Source organism: Phyllostomus discolor, chromosome 1 (genome assembly GCF_004126475.2).
Source record: "Phyllostomus discolor isolate MPI-MPIP mPhyDis1 chromosome 1, mPhyDis1.pri.v3, whole genome shotgun sequence".
Taxonomy (NCBI): Eukaryota; Metazoa; Chordata; class Mammalia; order Chiroptera; family Phyllostomidae; genus Phyllostomus; species Phyllostomus discolor.
The window spans coordinates 132,543,842-132,567,555 of NC_040903.2; the positions used below are offsets into that span (position 1 = coordinate 132,543,842).

At 35.4% G+C, this 23,714-nt stretch overlaps 1 protein-coding gene across 1 annotated transcript in view; it reads left to right on the plus strand.

Annotated features, from left to right (window-relative positions):
* Window positions 1–22,934, plus strand: part of RALGAPA1 (Ral GTPase activating protein catalytic subunit alpha 1) — a 276,187-nt gene extending 253,253 nt beyond the window's left edge. The window contains exons 40-41 of the mRNA XM_028505505.2: window positions 12,944–13,068; window positions 21,978–22,934. Coding sequence (XP_028361306.1) covers window positions 12,944–13,068; window positions 21,978–22,126 — 274 coding nt within the window. The 3' untranslated portion in view covers window positions 22,127–22,934. The remainder of the gene's footprint in view (window positions 1–12,943; window positions 13,069–21,977) is intronic.
* Window positions 22,935–23,714: the final 780 nt, after the last annotated feature.

Consider the following 23,714-nt stretch of genomic DNA (forward strand, 5'->3'; position numbering starts at 1 on the left):
TTGTGGGAGGAAGTGAAATGTTTCTACCTATGCCTCCATGTTGCCTGGGATCCAGATTCCATTCTTTTTTCTGGCTGAGTCGTATTCCATTATATTTATGTAATACATCTTTATCGATTCATTATCAGTGAACACTTAGGTTGCTTCTATGTCTTAGTTATTGTAAATAATGCTGCAATGAACACAGGTACAAGGATTTTTTCAAATTAGTATTTTGGATTTCTTTAGATAATTACCCAGAAGTCTATTACTGTGTCATATTGTAGTTCTATTTTTAATTTTTTAAAGAACTGCCATAATGTTTTCACTAGTGGCTGCATCTTTTTCCAGTCCTACCAATGGTGTGAGGGTTCCCTTTTCTTCAACAACTCGTTGAATGATTGGCATTCTGACTGGTGTGAAGATGATATCTTATTGTGGTTTCAGTATGCATTCCCTTATGATTAGTAATGTTTTGTTTCCCTTGACCAAGGAGGCATATCCCAAAACATATTACTAAGAGTTATGTCAAAAAGTTTACTGCTTGCTTTCTTAAAGTTTTATGCTTTCAGGTCTTCCATCTGTCTTTAATCCATTTTGAGTTCATTTGTATATATGGTATTAAAAAGTGGTATACTTTCATGTTTTGCACATATCTGTTGATTTTCCCAACACCATTTATTTGAGAGACTGTCTTTATCCCATTGTAAATTCTTGTCCTCTTTGTCATAGATTAACTGACCATATAGGCATAGATTTATTCCTTGGCTTTCTATTCTGTTTCATTGGTCTGTGTGTCTGTTTGCATGCCAGTACCTTGCTGTTTTTGATTAGTACCTTGTAATATAGTTTGATATAGGGTAGCTTGGTACCTTCAGCAGTGTTGTTCTCTCACAAAATTGCTTTGGCTATCTGGGGTCTTTTATGGCGCTATTGAACATATAAATTTTTGAATTATTTCTGTGAAAAGTTCTGTGAAAAGGGCCACTGGTAGTTTGGTAGGGATTGCACCAAATCTGTAGATTGCTTTGCATAGTATGGACATTTTAACACTGTTAATTCTTTCTATCCATGACCATAGTATATCCTTCCATTTATTTGTATCTTTAGTCTCTGTCATCAGTGTTTTACAATTTTCTAAGTACAGGTCTTTTATTTCCTTGGTCAAATATATTCCTAGATATGTTATTTTATTTGATGCAATTATAAATGGGATTCACACTTCATTATTGGTATATAAAAATGCATCTAATTTCTGGAGATTTATTTAGTATCCTGCTACTTTACTGAATTTACCTATCAGTTCCTGTAGTTTATTGGTAGAATATTTAGGTTCTCTATTATAGTATCATGTCATCTGTAAACAATGGCAGTTTTACTTCTTCCTTTCAAATTTGGATGCTTTTCATTTTGTTTTCTTGTCTGATTGCTGTGGCTAGGACTTCCAATACTATGTTGAATAACAGTAGTGAAAGTGGGTATCCTTTTCTTGTTCCTGATCTTAAGGAAAACACTTGTAGCTTTTCCCTTTGAATATGATGTTAGCTGCAAATTTGTCATATGTGGCCTTTATTATGTTCAGGTATGTTCCCTGTATTCTCACTTTGCTGAGGGTTTTTTATCAATAATGGATGTTGGGTTTTGTCAAATGCTTTTTCTGCCTCTATTGATATGATCATATGATTTTTATTTATGTGATGTATCACATTCATTGATTTTCAGATTTTGAACCAATGTTGCATCCCAGGAATAAATTCTACTTCTCCATGGTGTATTATATTTTTAATGTATTGCTGAATTCATTTTTTTTTTACTATTTTGTTGAGGATCTTTGCATGTATGTTTATCAGAAATACTGGCCTATAATCTTTTTTTTTTTTTTTGTAGTAATTGTCTAGTTTTGGAATCAGCATAAAGTTGGCTTCATAAAATGAGTTTGGGAGCCTTCCTTTTTCTTGAATTTTTTGAAATAGTTTGAGAAGGGTTGGTGTTCATTCCCTTTTGACTATGTGGTAACATTTATTTGTGAAGCCATCAATCCAATCCAGGGCTTTTGTTTGTTGGGAGTTTTTAGATTACTGATTTGATTTCTTTGGTAGTACTCAATCTACTCAGATTTTTTGTTTCTTCTTGATTCAGTCTTAGAAGATTTCATGTTTCTAGGAATTTATATATGTTTTTCCACATTGTCCAATTTGTTGGCGTATAATTATTTGTAGTATTTTTGTATAATCCGTTGTAGTTGTGGTGTCAGTTGTCACTTCTCTTTATTTAGATTTTACTTGGGCCCCCTCTTATTTCTTTGATGAGTCTGGTCAAAGGGTTATCTATTTTGTTTATATTTTTAAATGAAACTACTCTTGGTTTTATTGATCTTTTTAATTTTTTTAGACTCTTATTTCCCCTCAGATCTTTGTTACTTCCTCCCTTCTACTCAATTTGAGCTTTGTTTTTCTTTTCCTATCAGGCCTAATATAGTCTGTTTATTTGAGTTTTCTCTTGTTCCTTGAGTTCAGCTTATATTGCTGTAAATTTCCCTGTTAGAAATGCTTTGGCCATGGCCTATAGATTTTCAGTCATTCAGTTTTCATTTTTATGTGTCTCAAGGATCATTGGTCTGTTCCTTGATCTTGTTGTTAATTTGTTGTTTAGTAGTGTGTTATTTAGCCTCCATATGTTTGTGTGCTTTTGTTTGCTGCTTCTGATTGGTTTCTGCTTTCATTCCATTGTGGTCCAAAAGGATGCTTGATATGATTTCAATCTTAGAATTATTGAGACTTGTTTTGTGGCCTAGCAGTTGGTATGTCCTAGAAAATGTTTCCTGTGTACTTGAAAAGAATGTATACATTCTTGTGGCAAAATGTTCTAAAATTATCCATCAAGTCTCTCTGGTCTAATCTGTCATTTAAGGTCACTGTTTCCTTGTTGATTTTCTGTATGATACATCTGTTGATGTCAGTTGGATGTTAAAGTCACCTGCTGTGACTGTATTACTGTCTGTCTTTTATGTCCGTCAATATTTACTTTTATACATTTAGGCTAGTTTTTTATGAGAGATTCATCCTCTTGTGTATTGATCCCTTTGTCATTATTAAATGCCCTTCTTTGTCTCTTATTATAGCCCTTGTTTTCAAGTCTATTTGCATTTTGTCTGATATAAGTTTTGCTACCCCATCTTTTTTTGTTTCCATTTCCATGAAATATCTTATTTATTTACTTTTAGAGAGAGGGGGGGTGGAGAAAGAGGGGGAGAGAAACATCAATGTATGGTTGCCTCTTACATGGCCCTCATGGGGGACCTGGCCCTCAACTCAGGCATGTGCCCTGAGTGGGAATCGAACCAGCAACCCTTTGGTTCGCAGTCCGTGCTCAATCCACTGAGCTACACCATCCAGGTCTATGAAATATCATTTTTCATCCCTTTACTTTCAGTCTATGTGTGTTTCCATCTGAAGTGGGCCTCTTTTAGGCAGAATATGAACAGGACTTGGATTTTTATTCATTCAGCCATCCTATGTCTTTTGATTTAAAATTTAGTCCATTTACATTTAAAATAATTATTGATAAGTATGTAATTGTTGTCATTTTATCATATTGTGTACCGCTCATGAGTTTCCTCATGTTTCTTGTGCCATCTGTTAAGGACTTTAGATGTCAACACACTGTCTTGTCCACATTGAATGAATCGATCTCATTGGTGGAAACCGTACAGGTCAGTCTATGAAAAACTATATAATTGCACGAACCCATAAAGCATTGCAGTTACATTGTATTTTGGTCATTCGAATAGTCTTTGCCTTCAAGTTCCTGGCGCTTTTAGAAATGCCCTCTCAGAAAAAGGAAGGAAACCAACGAAACTGATACACTTCCAGAAGTATTTAACGATAATTTATCAGATATTCCTAGTGAGATCAAAGATGCGGATGACTGTTTTAACAATTCTGTAGACGATTCTACTGATTCTACTGACAGTGAAATTATTAGACCTGTAAGGAAGTGCAAGGTGGTGGTGCTTTCAAGTGATTCCGACACTGACGAAGCTACTGATAATTGTTGGTCTGAAATTGACACACCACCATGCTTACAAATGTTTGAAGGTCATGCTGGGGTCACTACATTTCCGTCTCAGTGTGACTCTGTGCCCTCTGTGACCAATCTCTTTTTTGGTGATGAATTGTTTGAGATGTTGTGCAAAGAACTATCCAACTATCATGATCAAACCACAATGAAACGCAAAACACCATCTGGAACACTAAAGTGGTCTCCGGTTACACAGAAGGACATTAAGAAATTCATTGGCCTAATTATTCTGATGGGTCAAACAAGAAAAGATAGTTTGAAACACTATTGGTCAACAGATCCTTTGATATGTACCCCTATATTTGCACAGACAATGAGTCGCCACAGATTTGAGCAAAATATGGACATTCTGGCATTTCAATGATAACACCAAAATGGACAGTTGCTTGGGGAGACTTTTCAAGATCCAACCTATGCTGGATTATTTCCTGCATAAATTTCAAACAATATACAAACCAAAGCAACAGTTGTCTTGGGACGAGAGAATGATTCCATGGAGAGGACATTTAAAATTTCACATGTACAACCCAGCGAAAATAACAAAATATGGTTTACTTGTTGGGATGGTGTGCGAGAGTGACACCGGCTATATCTGCAATATGGAGATATACACTGCTGAAAGAAAGAAATTGCAAGAAACTGTTCTTTCAGTCCTTGGACCCTATCTTAGCATATAGCACCATATTTACCAGGGTAATTATTACAATGCTACATCTACTGCTGAATTGCTGCTACAGAACAAAACTAGAGTCTGTGGGACTATTAGGGAGAGTAGAGGTTTACTGCCAAATTTGAAAATGGAAACATCAAGAATGAAGTAAGGTGACATAATATTTACCAGAAAAGGCGATATTCTTCTAGTATGGAAAGACAAGCGGATTGTCTGAATAATACCAACAATCCAGGACACTTTTGTCTCGACAACAGGAAAAAAAAAAAAAATAGAAAAACAGGCGAGAATATTGTAAAACCTACCTGCATCAAGGAATACAATGCCCACATGAAAGGCATTGACCATGCGGATCAGTTCCTTTTGTGTTGTTCCATTCTAAGGAAAACTATGAAATGGACAAAAAAAGTAGTGCTGTACCTTATAAACTGTGGACTTTTCAATTCATTTAGCGTGTACAACGTCCTCAATCCACAAGCAAAAATGAAGTATAAACAGTTTCTGCTATTGGTGGCAAGAGACTGGATAACGGATGACAATAATGAAGACCCTCTGGAACCAGAGACAGATCTGTCCAGCCCTTCCCCTGGGGGTGCAAGGAGAGCACCTCGTAAAGATCTACCCAAAAGGTTGTCAGGTGATATGAAGCAGCATGAACCTACGTGTATTCCACTGAGTGGAAAGAAAAAATTTCCTATGAGAGCCTGCAGAGTTTGTGCCGCCCATGGAAAAAGGAGCAAATCTAGATACTTATGTAAATTTTGTTTGGTCCCTCTTCATAGAGGAAAATGTTTTACGCAGTACCATAAGTTAAAAAAGTACTAGGAACTTCAATTGTTTAATTAGTTGTTTAATTGTTTTTGTAAATAAAAATGTTATAATTATTGAAAAACAACACCTAAAGTGCATTATGATCTGTAGTTATGATGATTTAAATAACGTGCAGTTTGCCCAAAAACGTGTGGTCCCTGGTGTATGTCTTAGAGGTTTGTATGCGGTACGCAATGTTATTATTGTATTTTAAATTCTTTGGGTTTTTTTTTTTTCATTCCCTTTATCTCTTTTCCTGTACATTGATGCTTTTCTATAGTGTCATGTTTGGATTCCTTTCTCATTGTTTCTTGTATATATCTTGTAGATTTTTGATTTGTGGTTAGCATGTGCTGCATATATTCCAAGCTATGTGTATGGCAGTGTATTTTAAGTTGATGATTGCTTAAATTTGAACACATTCTGAACTCAATACCATTTTTACTCACCCTGTCCACATTTATGTTTTTGTCATTATTTTCTATTTTTATTGTGTGTTTGTGTATCCTTTAATTTACTGTTGTAATCCTACTTTTGCTGTTTAACCTTTGTACTAGCTTCAGAGTTGGTTGATCCACTGCTTTTTCTGTGTTTGCCTTTGTTAGAGAGGATTTTTTTCCTTTATTTTCTTATGTATGTATTTGATTTTTTTCTATTGTACTTAAAGAAATCCCATTAACTTTTGTTATAATACTGATTTAGTGGTGAACTCCTCGCTTTGGGGGGAGTTTTTTGGTTTTTGTTTTGTGTTTGGTCTGGGGAAACTCATTTCTTCAATTCTAATGATAGCTTTGCTGGGTAGAGTAGTCTTGGTTGTAGGTCCTTGCTTTTCATCACGTTGAATATTTTTTGCCACGCCCTTCTGGCCTGCATAGCCTCTGTTGAAAAATCAACTTATAGTCCTGACTGGTGTACCTCAGTAGATTGCAAACCAAAGGGTCACCGGTTTGATACCCAGTCAGAGCACATGCCTGGGTTTTGGTCCAGACTCCCTGTAGGGGAGTGTGTTGGTGGCAACCACACACTGATGTTTCTCTCCCTCTCTTTTGCTCTCCCTTCCCCTCTATCTAAAAATAAATGTTTTGTTGTTGTTTTTTAAAGAAAAATTAGCTTATAGTCTTATGGGAGCTCCCTTGTATGGAACTAACTGCTTTTTTCTTGATTCTTGATGTTTTAAGGTTCTCTGTTTGTCTTTACTGTTGACATTTGAATTATGATGTGTCTCAGTATGGGCATCTTTGGGTTCATCTTGTTTGGGACTTCTGCACTTCCTGGAATTGTATGTCTATTTCCTTTACCCTGTTAGGAAGTTTTCACTCATTATATCTTCATATAGGTTCTCAACCCCTTGTTCTTTTCTCCTTCTACCTCCATGATGCGAATGATTTTATCCTTGATGTTGTCCCAGAGGTCACTCAAACTATTCTCTTTTCTGCTCTGATTGTCAATGTTTTCTTCTACTAAGTTCATTGAGCATCCTGATAACCAGTGTTTTGAATTCTGTATCTGACAGATTGCTTGTCTCCATTTTGTTGAGTTCTTTTTCTGAAGATTTTTCCTGTTCTTTCATTTGGGACATGTTCCTTTGCATCCTCATTTTATCTAACTCCCTGTGTTTGTTTCTATATATTAGGTAGATCTTCTATATCTCTCTGTCTTGGCAGAGTGGTATACTGTGAGGCCCAGAGGTGCAATTTTCTTGTTCACCTGAGCCAGGAGCTCCAATGAGTATCCATTGTGGGGATTGTGTGTGCCCTCTTGTTATGCCTTCTATTGCTTTTGGCAAATCGGTGGGTGGGATTGACCCTCAGTCTGACAGGCTGTGAGGGCTGGCAGTGACTACAGTGGACAAGCTGTTGTGTGAGAGCTGACCCCATGGAGCAGGAGTTGCTTTAGTGGCGGTCTCTGGTACCATTGAGCCTGACCTTCAGGTATGTTGTTTGTGGAACTCGTTGGGTGATCTTCTGTTGTGGTCTGAAGCCATCCACTAGGGGTGTTGGTTCTGGACGCTCTTGGGAAGGGCTTTGGGTAAGGCCAAATTCAGCTGATGTTTGTACTCAGCTTGGGGCCATGTAGTGGGAACTACTAAAGAGATCTGCGGTTGGTTAACCACTTGTGCTGGGCTTGGAGGGGCTTGGAAGAAGCTGTGCTGCAAACCAAGGCCGGCTACCACTAGTGCCAGGCTTGGGATCCTTTGGTGGGCACCACGATGTGAGGTGAGGCCAGCTACCTCTTGTGCTAGAACCCACTTAGTTCAAGCTGTGTTCCAGACAATGGCTAAAGCTTATGCCAGGCTTCAGACTACCTGGTAGAAGTAACAATGCAAGTTGAGACCAGTCACCACTTGTACCATGCTTAGGGCTGCTTAGCAAGAGGTGCAGGGCAAGTTGAGGCCAACTGATACCTGTTTGGGTTTTGTGGAATAACCTCTGGAAGCAGCTCTGGCAACTGGAGAGTTAGGGGTAAGTGGGATCTCAGGTATCACCAGGGTACGGCAAAGTGTTAGCCAGGTTACTTGGCACACACCTGCTCCTAAGGGATGGGTATGGGAGGTTGAACCCTCAACAGAGGAGCAGTGGTGCTTGACAGCATTTTGTCCCTGAAGGGAACTCTGACCCTTACCCCTCTAGTCCTCAGACTAGAGGCCAGAGCGAGTGAGTCTGTGATCCAGTTCTTGTGTGGCTCCCTAAGGGAACACCTGGGATTCCAGAAGCCCTTTTACTCAGCTGCAGTCCTCAAAGCCAGATGTTACAGGGACTCCTCTTTTCAGCCCTAGGCTAGTGAACCAGGTGTAGAGCTAGGACCCCTCACTGTTCAGGTGGGACCTCTGCATCCAAGATATCCATCCTGATTCTTAATTGCACAGGACCTGCCCTTTCTGTGTCTCCACCCCTCCTGCAAGTGTCATTGCAGCTGCTGCTTTCTATTTTTGGGTATTGAACTTCTATTCAGCTAGTCTCAGGTGGTTCTCACTGATGGTGGTTCTGTAATTTAGTTGTAATTTTGATGTGGTCCTGGGAAGAGGTGAGCACAGAGTTTATCTACTCCACCATCTTAACCGAAAGTACTCACAAATTACATTTGAGCTAAATGTTTGCACAGCCTACTGGACATGCCATGGAAATAGTTTTGCCTTTTCTGGCAGTATAAACAGTTCAAGATTACATTGTATTATTAAGAAATTTATTGTGGAGCATGAAAGGTTATTGCTTCTTTAAAACCAAATCCACCTTTTATCTGTTTTTCTATACGTTAGTAAAATCAGAAAACGTGGTACTTATTTAACCTTCTATAGTATCTTTTTCATACTGTCTTTTTTCTCATGGAAATCACTTTCCTCTCATCCAAGTTAAGTCAAAATCCCCTCTATTCATACAGTAAACAAGAAATATTATCAAAGAGTTCGTGCATGTCTGTGCAGATGTTTCTTAAACTGACACTGTAAACTGCCCTCATGGAGACAGTACCTACTGTTTACAAAGGCTTGACCCAAAAGACAAAATAAACTATTTTCACACAGATATAGGGGTACTTGGGGTTGCCCTGTATTTATATCCTTTATCTTCAACATCCCTGAAACATAAATAGGAATAGGTGGTGGTATTCCCATTTAACACACAGATAAACTGTGACACAGAGAATTCGTGCACATTTTTCCAGGACTGGGCTGAAATTGAACCCCACGTTTTTGACAGCTGGTCTTGACATAGTGACAGAGGGCCACAAGTAATTTCATACATAAGTTTAAAATCAATAGTCATTATTTAAAATGAATCGTAATGTTAATATTATGAAATACAGATTAGGTTTAAACTATTTATACTACAGAAAATGTTTGGTTCCCTTTACTATTTTTAGAATAGTAATATTCCTTTCCCCCTTTTCTGCTTTTGCAAAAAGTAGAAGGAAGGAGGATTAGTGGATAATTATATTGCTGTGATTGCAGCACCTGTGTGTTATTTCTTTTGATTGGCTAGTTTTGTATTAAAGATTCCTACCAGCTAAAAGTCTCCCTCATCAAATGGCTTTTTATTAGCTAGCTTTGGCTTGGGTGGTTTTAAATTTACAATAAAAACCTTTTTTAATTCAACTTAGACTCGTACTTCAAATTTTTCTCTGAATTTGTTAGTTTACCGTTACCTTTTTATCATCTCGCCCATTTCATTTTTTTAAATTTCAATGTCAATGGCAACACTCACTCACAGTAGGGATATAGCTTGAGCAATCCTGTCGTTGATAGCCGTCAAGTTTGTGTATGCCACTTAATTTATAGGTATAATATCTTTTCCCTAGAGAACTACATTTAAGGAATAAGTGTCTAACTTTGTCTAACCTATTATAGGAGATACAGGAATTAACTGCTCTAGATTATGGTTACCATTGCAGGTGCTAATAGCATTGTTTGGGAGTTTATCTCAGTCACAAAAAAACACCTTGTTTGTGGATTTAGGACTATGGTTCAAGTACTCAGAGTTCATTAAATCTCCTTAATGCTATATGTTTTCCAAAGTAAAAAGAGGAAAAGATGTAACTACTATAGATTGGGTTGGTTTGTTTGGATCTTGTTGTGTATTTGGCCATATCAAACTCTGAAAATTATAAAGAATTTTTAGGAGATGAGTTACTGTAGAGTATAATTATTTACCAAAATAGCAGTGTTTTCCAAAGATAACCCCCTCAAAAGAAAACTTTAGACATTAACCTTCCTGATTTGTTGTAAGTGCTATAACTAAATTCATTTAAATTCAACCATTAATGATTGTTTCACTCTTTAAAAGTTATTTTAAAAAGCATCATTTTCACTAATGAAGATATTTTGTAATTTTATTAAATATATCATGTGTTTTTATATAAAATGAATACATTGTACCTGGATAATTTTACTTTGGCTTTTTATTAGGATTTCTTCAGAATTTTAGAAATCTCCTTTTATATAATGAAGTAGAATTACACTCCAAAATGTATTTTATCTAGATAGTCATTTCTTGCTTTAATAAATTTTACTACATTGGAAATATCCTCCCTTCTTTAGAAATACTAACATTTGCTTTCTTTCTGCTTAATTTTTGTGTAAACTCTAAATATAATAAGATAAAGTAAAATATTTCATTTATAGGCCTTCTGAAAGTAGAGCATTTTAAAAGCAGGTAGGTGTCTCCACCCTACTTTTCATGCAGCATTTTGCCCATTCAAGCAGACTTTTAAAAACAGCTTGTTTTGATAGCAGACTGTTCTCCTGTGGGCCTTCAGTCTTTGCTTCCTGGCAGCACCTTTGGTGCGAAAAGAGAGTGATCAATTGGGAGACTATCAGTGCCAGCATGCATAGAGTGATAAGTTAACACACCACTGGGAATTTCTAGGGCCCACCAAGATACTTCACTTCTAATGTGCTAACAAGCTCATTTTTCTACCTCTTGCCTCTTCAGTTATTTTTTTTCTCAGAAGAGCTTAGAAGTTGAGTGCATCAGGCATAATGAAAAGCTCTGTAGGAGGGAGAAGCAATAACCCCATTTTTCCCTTTTCAGCCAAATAGAAAATTAGTTTCTGGTAATACACAAAGGCCAGTATTTTTTGTACAAGGGGCACTGCTGTGAATCAAAGGACTCTATTAACTGCAGAAAATTCGGCAGCTGTGAATCTCCCCCAATGAAAAAAGTACTTTCCAACAAGTTGTGAGATATGTGGTATTATTTAGATTGAACCATCAGTTTCATCCTCTTCCATTTATAACCATATACCCTCTTTTAAAAGTGTGCTATATTTCTTTCCAATGGTAACACTCAAAAATACCTATATGATTCTTCCATAAAGTACTTACTTACTGCTGATCATTTTAATATAGCATCTTGTCCTGTTGCTGCCCATTTCGGAAGTAAAATTCTTTCAAAGTTCAACCTCAGTATACAGAATTGAAAATAATGGATTGCAAGGAATTGGAATTCAGATTATTACATAAAATAAAATCATAATGCAAAAAGAGAGTACTCAAGCCATTTAGATGGCAAAAGATATCACAATTAAGTCAAGAACCTATTGAATATAATCTTACCTTTACTCTTACATTCTTTTATAAATGTAACTGGCTATGGAATCTCCCATTGAATTAGCATTTTAAGTTATCTTCCCCAGCTTTTTTTTTCTTGGTCTTGGTTGTAGACTTGGGCTACAATTTCTAGAATTGTAGAACTACAGTAATTGAATTGCAATTTGTTTTTAAAAAAGAAAAAATAATTTTGAGGAGAAAATACTTAAATGAGTTTTGGAAAATTAGTGGAAAAAAACAGCCAATAAACAAATTTTTATTATTATTTGTGCTTATTTAAATGTCTTATGTATAGCCTATCAACATAGCATATTGAGTACAGCAGGAAAACTTTTTAAAGTTGTAGAAGAAAGGTTAACTGATTTCTCAGTTCAGGAACTATACAACATGAAGTCAGCGTGTGAGTTTTTCCTGATAATTGTATGTTGCTGCCTGCTGCTCTACATTTTGACAGCCATTTCCATAGTTGCTTTCGTGAACAACAGAAATATTCTCTCTCTTTCTCGCCCTCTCTGTGCTAACAGCACAATCAGGCCTGCTGAAACAGGAAGCCTGGAGTGGGTTGTTCAAAAGCAACAACACTTCAAGGCACTGGTTGCTTGTCAATAATATCAGAGAAGAAAATGTGGTGAAAGGGAAGTACAGTATTTTTCTGTCAGTGTCAGTGCCCTGTAGATGCTTTGTTAGACAGTATTTAGGAGTCCTGTGGTCTCTTTGCAAATATTCCTGCTTGTTTCAGTGTTATAATTGACTAGGTATTTTTTCCTGACATACAGATTCAACTATGTATTTATCTTAACCACATGGAGTTATTCAAGGATTACAGCAACAGCAGTCTTCATTCAAAATGAGAACAATTGGGAAAATGCAGAGATTTTAGAAAACGAGGAAGATATGCAGGAATTTTTCACAATAAATCTTTACAAATGAGAAATACAGAATTTCAGACATAGTATTTTAAGCAGTATGATATTTACTTGTGGCTTTTCAGAGTAAATCTGCAGATCTGAAGCTGATTAAAAAGATAAGATGAGCCTAAGATGACCTGATAGCAGCTGAATTCTTTCTCAAATAAACTTAACTTTCTTTCTTGCAACAGTTTAGTATTATAATTATTTTCTAAAAAATGCCTCTCTGTTAAGCTGCCATTTATAGTGGTATCCTAAAGTGTAAACTTATGTTTAAAACCATATTTTTAACTTAAAAAGCCATACTTGTAATATATGCGAGAATAGTTAGTGAATAATTACTATATTTATCAAGAACTAATAGCTTGGCAATTGCAATAGTCCTTTTTGATGAGATCTATTCTTTTCCAATGTAAGCTGCATTTAACTTCATCCTTAACTGAAGGAAATCAGCTATGAGGAGAGAGCACGATACCTGCAAACAATTGTCCAGCACCATTTAGAACCAACGACGTTTGAAGATTTTGCAGCACAGGTTTTTTCTCCAGCTCCCTACCATCATTTACCATCTGATGCCGGTAAGATTAAAAGCAAGTATTAGTTACTTGTCATCATTTGAACTTGAAATGCAATACCCTTTTGTTCTAAAAACTTCAAATAATGGAAAGCTTGCTTGAATAAAATTCCAGTTTCAACATTGAAATATAAATTTTTCATCATTATTTAATAGCTGAATCTGGCTTATAAATGTGATTTATACTTTCTTTTACCTAAGTGGAATTTCTTTGAAAGTCAGCAGTCTTCACAGAAGTACATGTACCACATGGTATTTGAGCTGATGGGCAGTGGCTACTGTGGAACCCTTAGTGAAGGAAGTACCTGCACGATAAACACAGGTTGAGCATGCACTCTATCAGCTTTAGAGGATCAAATTTTATGGCCAAGAATGTTGCCTTATCTCTAATTTTTCAATTAAAGTTAAGTGGTCTAGATTTATAAGTACTTAAAACTGACTTATTTTATAATATTTAAAGATTATAAGAGGGTACTGCATTTTTACTATTAACTAATTTTGAAGAAATCACTAAGAAAATAAATGACTGATGGCCTTCCTATTCTGTAATACTTTGCACTCCTTATGATTGTTTCATTTATTTTATTTTCCCTCTTTAGATCATTAAATATCAGTTCTGTTTATCTGAAGGTAAGACAAAGTGTCAACCAAAACATTCTTTGTTCTTCCCCTATTTCCTTTCTTAAAAATTAGCAAGCCCTAAGCTTGTAACTCAGACAATAAGCAAACTTAACACTGCCCTGGTTCATACTAAACATTTCAGAAGCTGTCACTAAGTTTTTTCCAGAATTATATTTACTAACTGTCTGCATGAAACACTAACACTGGTTCTGGGATAAAAAGAATGAATGATAAAACCCTTGGTTAAAATTAGTTACACTTTGTTGTATTAACTTTCTTTGTTTCTCAGCATAAGAAAGTAGTGCTACTGAACTGAAATGGTATGTCCTTGTATTTTATAATATGTTGCATTGTTATTGGCCATCTTAACTTATCAAATAGTTATCCTGTTGTGCCTTGCACTATACTAGGCACCTGAAATACAAAGATGACTATTTTGCCCTGGCTGGTGAGGCTCAGTTAATTGGAGCATCGTCCTGTAAACCAAACGGTTGAGGGTTTGATTCCCGGTCAGGGCACACACCTAGGTTGCAGATTCGGTCAATCCCCAGTCAGGGTGCACAAGATCCTCTCTCTGGGCGTGTGCAGGAGGCAACCAGTCAATGTTTCTCTGTCATATCGATGTCTCTCACATCAATGTTTCTCTCTCTACCTTTCTCTCTCTCTAAAAGCAATGAGAAAATGTCCTCGGATGAGGATTTTTTTTAAAAAAGTGACTATTTTAATGGTGTTCAAAGGAAGTAGAATAAGAGAATTTAATATACACAAAAGTTCATTATAGTAAGCCTTCAAATTCTCTTTATATATTATTTATATTAAATAAGTTTAAGAGGCACAGTATTCTTGTCTAATTTATTGGGAAAAAAATTACTGTAATTCTCAATTGAGGTTTAATTATTGAAATTAAAGCTTCCATTTCTGTCACCATGTAATCGGCCATTATAAAATAATTTTATCTAAAACATAGAGCTCTTTTGATTGATATAAAAGAGTTAGCAGTGAGAAAATTATATTAAGACTAGGTTGAATCTTTTGAAAGAGGTTAAAAAGTATAAGATTCATTTCAATGGATTTATACTATCTGAAATTACTCAGTTTGGCATAAAGACAGATGGTAAAAGAAAGTAAAAGTGCATTAATGAATAATAAGGTAAAACTAGTTAAGTATACCTGGAAATGTCATTCTTAAGTGAATATCTGATAGAATATATTATTAAAATAAATATGAATACTACTTTTGTGTATCATATTGTCAAGTTATAAATTTCACAACTGAAAAATATTGATAATAGGACCACATTTAGACTAACTTTTCCCCTTAAATATATAAAGCACGTCAGTTTTAACATTGTGGTTGTTTACCAGCTGCGGTCCTTCATATTCCTCTTCTTAGTGTTCCATTCATATTTTGCATATTACCCTACATATTTTGCCAGATATGTAATATGGGAAGTAAGTAGTATTCTCACTTTCTGAGGCATTAAGTAAAGGATGACACAGCAATTAAGTCAAGGCTCTCTTGGCTTTATTTTTTAATTTTTTTAAGGTTTTATTTATTTTTAGAGAGATGGGAAGAGAGGGAAAGAAACATCAGTGTGTGGTTGCCTCCCACATGCCCCTCCACCGGGGACCCTGCCCAGAACACAGACATGTGCCCTGACTGGGAATCAAACCATCAACCCCTTGGTTTGCAGGCCGGCACTCAATCCACTGAGCCACACCAGCCAGGGCTAATGTATTTCAATATTTATTTTACAACTTTTTTAACATAAAACTTAACAGTTATCTATATAGTAATGAAAATGTGAATTTTAACATAAAACTAATATCATGCTACAAATTATTTTCAGTTAATTTGGGGAGAGAGAGGGAGAGAAATATTGATGTGAGAGAGAAACATCAATCAGTTGCCTCTTGTACACCCCCGACTGGGGTCCAACCCACAACCCAGCCATGTGCTCTGACTGGGAATGGAACTAGCAACCCTTCATTTTGCTAGATGACATCCAACCAACTGAGCCACACCAGTCAGGGCAGCGTTCAGTTAATTTTTCAAAATTGTCTTTGCCTTTAGGAACTATTAGAAACAAACACTAATTTTTAAGAGAGTGTTTTTGCCTGTAAATAACATGGTCTGGTATTACCAAATACATTTTTATAGACTTTTATAGTGATTAAAGATCAAAATTTTTAGCAGAGTGATTTCCACTTCAAAACTATATAAAAATAGAATATTTATCTCTACGGTAACAAAAACATTGTTATCTGAAGGACAATTGTTTTATTTTTTATTCTTTCCATCTTATTTTGATTTTCCTGTCCTTATCCATACATACATATGGCGCTCCCTTTAAAGGTGTAAGTCAAAGCAGGACAGAGAAAGCATGAAATAAACCACATACCACATAATAGCAATGTGGACCTAACTTATGGTTTACAAAAATTACATAATATTGCTCAGTTTGGGGGTTCATTTTTACTTTTTAACATATGATAAAATTTGCCACATTAAGGAAATGCATATATAATCACAAGTGAAATCAATTTAAGTTTTAAAGTAATGTCAATATAATCTTTCTAAACAATCTTATAATTCTGTTCAGTGGTATAGTGTGAAAAAATACTATTTTTTTAAGTTGACTTGATTTAAGATTATCTAAAAACTTACTTTCTGGCTAACAGTAATATACCAACTGTGATGACATTGAAATCCAAAGAGAATTTATTTTTTAGATAATTTTTAGTGTTATTTAAATAGACATGAAAAACACTTTTGGTGTATCATAGTTGATCCATAAATTTCATAACCATGTTTTCTCAAAATGGACTCTGTCTGTGGCAGTAGACTGATACTTAAGGGAAATTATTTTTATCCCTAAGGTCATTGAGGGGAGAGGGAAGATCAACAAAGTGTGACACACAATAACTACATTAAAACATTATTAGATTGTTCTTGTCCCTTATTTTAAAAAAAAAGTTACAGGAAGAAAATCCCTTTATCTTTGTCAGGCATGTGTGTATGGAAAATATCAAAAGTTTTACAGTGACTGCTTTTGTATTCATGAATACCTCTCCTCTAATCTAAACTTGAAAATGAAATCACTCCTCTTCTTGGCCAAATTACATTGGTAGTGCAAACTCTAGATTTTTTTCCCTAACAGCACATCATCTTTTCAAATCATCTTTTTTTTTTAATAAAATAAATTAGAGTGCCAACAAGAAACAGAACTTTTTTGCTGAAAATGCACAGTAAATATCGTTTTTCTCAATTTCAGCATTAAAAATAACACCCATTCTTTCCAATGTTGTCTTTTTTAATATTATCAGCCATAAAAATTTTTAATGTTTATTGTGTAGTATATCTAGAATTACCTCTAATATTATCTTACTTTGTGCTAGTAATTAACTCCCTTTGGCTTTATTTATTGTTTTTCTGCAAATTAGAATTTTTAGTACTTTAAAACTTGAAGGGTTGAATGCTGTTTGATTCTCTTTACAGGTGTGTATATATATATACACACACACACCCACACACACACCCCTAACCCTACACAGAACTGTGTAATTACCTTTAGAAAGCGTACAGGTTCCTATTTAAATATTATAAAAATAAGTAATAAAATTCAAATATTTCTGTGCCATCTAAAAAGGGGTCAATTTAGAGAAGAGTGATTATGAAGACTTAGACTAGCATCTAATCTTCCTTCATTCTAATCGATCTTACTGTTATTCACAAAATCTGTACTGTCACATGTCAGTGGGGCAGCATTCTGACGGTGAGATCCATCTCTTTGAATCTTTGGGTGAAATGAATCATCAAAACTTAGCCATTGCTGTTGGTAACCTTTTTAGCTCAGTGTTCTTTAAATGTTATTTTAAACTTTTCTTTCCAGCCTCTGAAGTGATCTGAAAGGATATATTTTAGGTCCAAAATAATAATTGAGCAATTGCTGAGTGCCAGGCACTGTGTTAAGTACTACACATGCAGTCTCTAATTTAATCTTCATGGCAGTTCTGTGAGATTTAAAATGAATGAATGAATGAATGAATGAATGAATGAATGAATAGCTTTGCCAGAGCCTGCCTTGAGAGTCCATGATCTCAACTATTATTTTTTTAACTCTTTTTAAAAGATTTTATTTATTTATATTTAGAGAGAGGGGAAGGGAGGGAGAAAGAGAGGGAGAGAAACATCAGTGTGTGGTTGCATCTCATGAGCCCCCTACCAGAGACCTGGCCTGCAGCCCAGGCATGTGCCTTGACTGGGAATCAAACCTGTGACCCTTTGGTTCGCAGGCTGGCACTAAATCCACTGAGCCACAACAGCCAGGGCCTCAACTATTATAACTACCCATTTTGTCTAAATATTTTCAGCCTGTTCTTGCTGTTGAAAGAGAGAAGAGATAGAGAAGTTGCTCAATAACATGTCATATTTACAAATTAGAAATTGTTAAAGATTTTTATTTTGAACACTCTGCTTTTCCACTCATTGAAAAATCTTATTTCTTTCATCGTGGTCGTCTTTTTTAATAGTTTTAAGGTTACCATGGAGAAGGATGGGCTGTGGAATCAGACTGATCTGGATTAAACCCTAGCACTATTTATTATCTGCATGATCTGAAATAAATTAATCTGTCTTGAACCAAGTTTTCCCATTTGTAAAGAGATAAAATATGACTAGCTTAGGTGTTCTAAGTCTGCAATAATGGCAGTTCTTGAATATCTTAAAATGAAACCACTTGTTTGCCTGTATTTCTATATTATTTTATTGTAAATTGTGTTATTTCTTTCATGACACTCCATGGTGCATCCATGCTAATCTTAATCACTTATCAACTCCTTTAACAATATTAAAGCAGTAAGATTATTTGGGTAATCTGCATCCTTTAATATAAGGTTATATTTTGTTAGGAATATTAGCATAAGAGTAGATAAATTAATCTCCCCAAAACTGAACTCACTAGTATGTGCTGTTCTCCACATTTCGACAGTTATATTTTGTAAGTGGCCATTTTCTTCAAAAATGTTTCTAACTTCTATCCCTTTTTTCTAATCCTCATTTTTTCTGATTCAGTCTATTAATTTTCACTCTTACCTGTTCAATAGCTTTATTATAGGGCTACACTTACTGTGTACCTGCTCTGTGCCAGGATCTTTGCATCTGTAGTCATTCACCCCTCACAACTTTGCAAAATAATTAGTATTGTCTCCATTTTACAACTAAGACTGTTTCAAGTCAGTTTGCCCAAAATCCAACAGCTAGTAACCTAACAAACAGCAAGTAACTTGACATTGAACCTAGGTCCGTCTAACCTGTGCACATGCTTTCTAACACTTCACATTGCCTCTTAGTTCAGTATTAATTGAAATTGTTTTCAAAGTCACAGTATTTTTAAAGGCTATATTTACCCTATAACTGTCACAGTTTCAAACTGGTCATACCTGTCAGCAAGCAGCACAAACAAAGCCACATTACACTGAGTTCCCTTTCATAATCTGTAGAAATCCCCAAAATCATATTTATCATGTTATTTGTAATAACAATTCAATGTAATGTATGAATCAATTTATTATACCATCAAGATATGGACACAGTCTGTGTGAGTAATGAACCAACATTTATAACAGGTGTGACATGCATAAACATAGGAATCCATAGATACTTTTTAAACTTTATACTTGAGGATATATTAATAATAGAAATAAATTAACATTCTTTATGACTGAGCTGATATAAATTAGTACTTAGGCAGAGTAGGATATGAAATGAAGTCTAGGTATCACTGTATTGTTTACATATAAAATCGAGATCTCTCTACTCAATTATTTACAGAGTTTGTGTATGCTGAATATATACCATAAATATTTGCTAATACATGAGGAGGTACTCATAGCTATATGCCACACACACTAAAAAGCCTGATTTGACTCAATTTACTAAAGGGACCTTCATTCTCATACATGGGAATTCCTGTTTTTGAGGAAAATATTCTTTGATTTGGCATACTCTAAAGCAGTGTTCTCCTAAAACTTTCTGTGAGGATGAAAATATTCTGTATCTTCACTGTCCAGTATGGTTTTCACTAAGCCACATGTGGCTGCTGAACACTTGAAATGTGACTTAGTGCACTGAGAAGCCAATTATTTTATTTTATTTTAATTTAATTAATGTGGCAGCTATGGCTAGCATGTTGGGTAGTATAGCTCTAGAGATTTTATGACTGAATGATTAGGATAACATGCCACCAGTACAGTGAACACTTTGAAAGATAGATGTTTATAGGATCTCTCATAGACTTCTTTTCTTTTCTTTTCCCCTGTTTGAACTCGTAGTTGGTAAGTATAACATTTGAATTTACAAAGCAATATCCATTGTGAAACATCATCACCCTAACACGTTGCATGACCAGTTGTATTTCATATTAAAAACCTGACTACTCTCTTCCCTGCTCCTCGGTTAACACCTGTAAAATTCTGCACTGTGTCTCTCATATCTGTTATCTATCTTCTCTTTTGTTTTCTCACTTCTGCTCGCTACTCCATTTCTTCATTTACAACAAAGAAAGAAATGCAGTGATAGTTCTCTTCCTCCCAAAACCTCCGCTAGAAAACATTGGCCATCTCAAGGTAAATAGCCACGGGAAGGCCTGTCATGATTGGCCGGGAAAAATACGCATTACCAGAAACGCATGAGCCTACTGCTCTCCACCTTCCTTCTGCCATTCATCTGCAGTGCTTTCCTAAAAGTGCCGTGGATTCATGTTCTTCCCTAGGTTTTCCAGTATGGGTCTAATGTCAGTCCATTCAGATGTCCAGGAAGAGGAAAGGTGAACAGAAATACATTTCCTCCTCCTCGTATTTTGAAGGCCAGTCATTTCAATTAGAAAAGAAAGAAGGTTGGAGAAGTTACTTTGAAAGGTTAATAGACCTGGATTTTGAGTAATAAAGTGTTTTTTATTTGACAATGTATGTTTGCTTATAAGTACAATTAGAACATTTAGCCTTAAAAACATTTTGAAGTATTTACCAAGACACATTCTTAATAATCAAAGGGATACTTCTCAAAAGGACCTGTATCCCCTGTTGAATGGTCTTGTGTTTGCTTACAGATACTAATAACTTCAACTTAGACACAGATGTTTTATTCTGTGGAAGCGCTAGTGTAATTGTTTCCAAACTTGAAGTGCCAGTGAGGTGCTGCACTGGCTAATGAACATGCCGGAGTCTCCCCCGCACAGAGCAGGGAGATGCGTGGATTCAGGCTGCTGCCTAGACGGTGTGTGTGTGTGTGTGTCTGTGACACACAGAGAAAATTTTCTGGGTAACCCAGAATATCTGGAATAAAATGCCTTAAAATATACAGGATTTTTTAAAATGTTGCTATTGTTATGTTTGCTGATTATCTTTGTTTTTTTGAAGAGCTTTTATTTTTCATGTGAATTCTTATTTATTCATTCAGAAAATATTTGAAAGCCTACAATGTGCAAAGTTTTGTAGTTAGTGTATATTAAAGAATCATAATTCATGGAACTAAAGTACAGAGATCAAGAACAGCTTTGTAAATGACACAGAATTTTCTAATTTAACTTCTTTTAAATTTTTTATCTTCTAGTTCTACTAGTTAACCTGTTTGCTGGGACTGGATAATGTAATTACAAAGTTTAAATTAAGGAAAAGAAAAGCATTGCTTATCTCTTCTAAATTGAGACATTTCCAGGGGTCAGTTTGTCTTTTTGACTGGCTTTCACATCTAAATTCTTTTTCTCTTCCTCCTGGAATTTGTCTTGCTCCTTCTTAAAAGCATATTTTAATACTTAGCGTGTTTAATGGTCTCATAGTGCTGAACTCCTTTTGGAACTGATTGGTACCGATACTTTAAAGCTTGAGCAATGAAGGCCCTTTTCCTTGGTTATGCCCTATACCCTAGAGATAGGAATTGGTCCTTCTTACCTGCTTCAGTCACTTCCCTGCATGCTAATGGTGCTTTGGATCCCTGTCCTTTCTGGCCCAAAGATTTTGCTTCCTATTGCTTTTTCTGGAGAGCTTATTGGTTAGTTCTGGCTCTGGAAATAGTGATTGGTGCTTTCTTGCTAATATGACATGAGCCACCAGGTCATTGTGTTTTAAATGAAATATTAGTAGATTGTTGTAGCAAGTTTTGGGCTTGCTTTTGTCTTTCAAAAGACCTCATTAAAGGTTGGGATCCATTGCTACAATACAGATCAGTAACAGAAGTTTGTTTTGTATGGAATGAGAGGCTAGATGACCTAATGCTCTTGCTTTTTCCCACAGGCTCCTACCCAGAGATTCTACCCAGTGAAACTCCCACAGCAACGCAGGTAGACGGGGCTGACCTGGCCTCTCCAATGTCTCCTCGAACTAGCAAAAGCCGTATGTCCATGAAGCTGCGTCGTTCCTCTGGCTCAGCCAATAAATCCTAAGGAGACAAGCAGCCCAGCAGTGATCAGCAGTAGCCACCTTAGCATGCATATAATGTTAACCCTTTCAGGCCCTCCTGTTTGCCATAACACGCATGTTCCTTCCTGAACACTTATTGTTAAAAAACAAAACAAAACACTGGATTTAAATAATTTGTAACTTAATATTTTAGATTTGAATTGCTTATTCAGTTAGGTTTTTCCCCCCCACACTCCAACTGCCATATTTGGGGGAGTTTTATTCAACACCCCTTTACCTTTCTAGATAATTATGTTTAAGTAGTCTTACTTTTAATTTCATGATTAACTTTGAACCAAAATATAATTGGACAGATAGCCTCATTATTTTATCATGCTTCACTGCAACTTCATGGGCTCAGTAAATATATAATTTTTACAAATGTAAATTTTTAAATTTAAGCATTTATGCAGTTACACCAAAAGTTGCAGATCTGTTAATACACAGGAGCTGTATGGATTATTTATGTTATGAAAACAAAACACTTAAAATAAATGGTCTTTTGGCTTCTCAAATTCTAACTGAAATAATTTTAGCATTAACTTCTTCCCAAAACAATGCCTTGTTTCTTAGCTGTGCAGGTGATTCCGAATCTAATAACCAGAAAAAAATCACTGTGCTGAACTTTGATTTATGTTTAGCTTTAATATTTTTCTAATGTTTTGCTTTTTAAATGGTATCACTGTTAAATGCCATTTGTTTTGAGATTGTGTCCCTTCATTATTGGCTGGTAGATCCTGGTGTGCCTGTGTTCTTCGTAAGTACCAAAAGGGGAGACTTGGGAAGAAGAAAGAAAAGAAGGAAAAAACTTCAAAATATAAATGTGTTAATTAAATTGTGTGTATTTTTTTAAAAAAGGAACATGGCCCAGGAGTCTAAATTAAATCTAATATATTTAATACTGAACTTGCAGATGCAGGTCGGTGTGCATCCCACCCTTCAGAAGTATTTCCTACAGTAGAGGAGCCACTCATATTTTGCTCATATTTTGTTTTGAACAGGCATCTCCTAAGGAAATGTAGCATGACATCGGTACTAACTGCATGTGTAAATACATCATACTAGCAAACTCTAAAATATAAATTATATATCATCATTCATGTAGTATCTACAGATTTGTAACAGTGAAAAATATATATGGTATAATATTTAGTAATACAATAAAATTATTATCACTTATGTCCTTGAGCATTTTGTCTTTTATAATTTTCAGATTTAATAATCAGGGTTATATGATGAGTGGAAAGATGCGAAGCATAAACCAAAGTTATCTTAGTCACGAAAAATGGATTTGAATTCTCAGGATGCAACCCTAACTTATTTCTCAAGGATCCTACCACAGTCATTAAAAATGCGAGAAATGTTACACCTTCATAAGGCTGGCCGGGGAAGCTCCATCCAGTGCACTTCGTGAAAGTGTCAATTTATCTCAGCCTCACCTCGTGCTTTGATTTCTTAAATTTACTTTATACTATACATTCAGGAACAAAATTTTTAACATAGTTTCTAAAACCTGTGCACTTGTTTTTTTCTTATAAATAAAAACATTCCTATAAAAATGATATAGAAAGT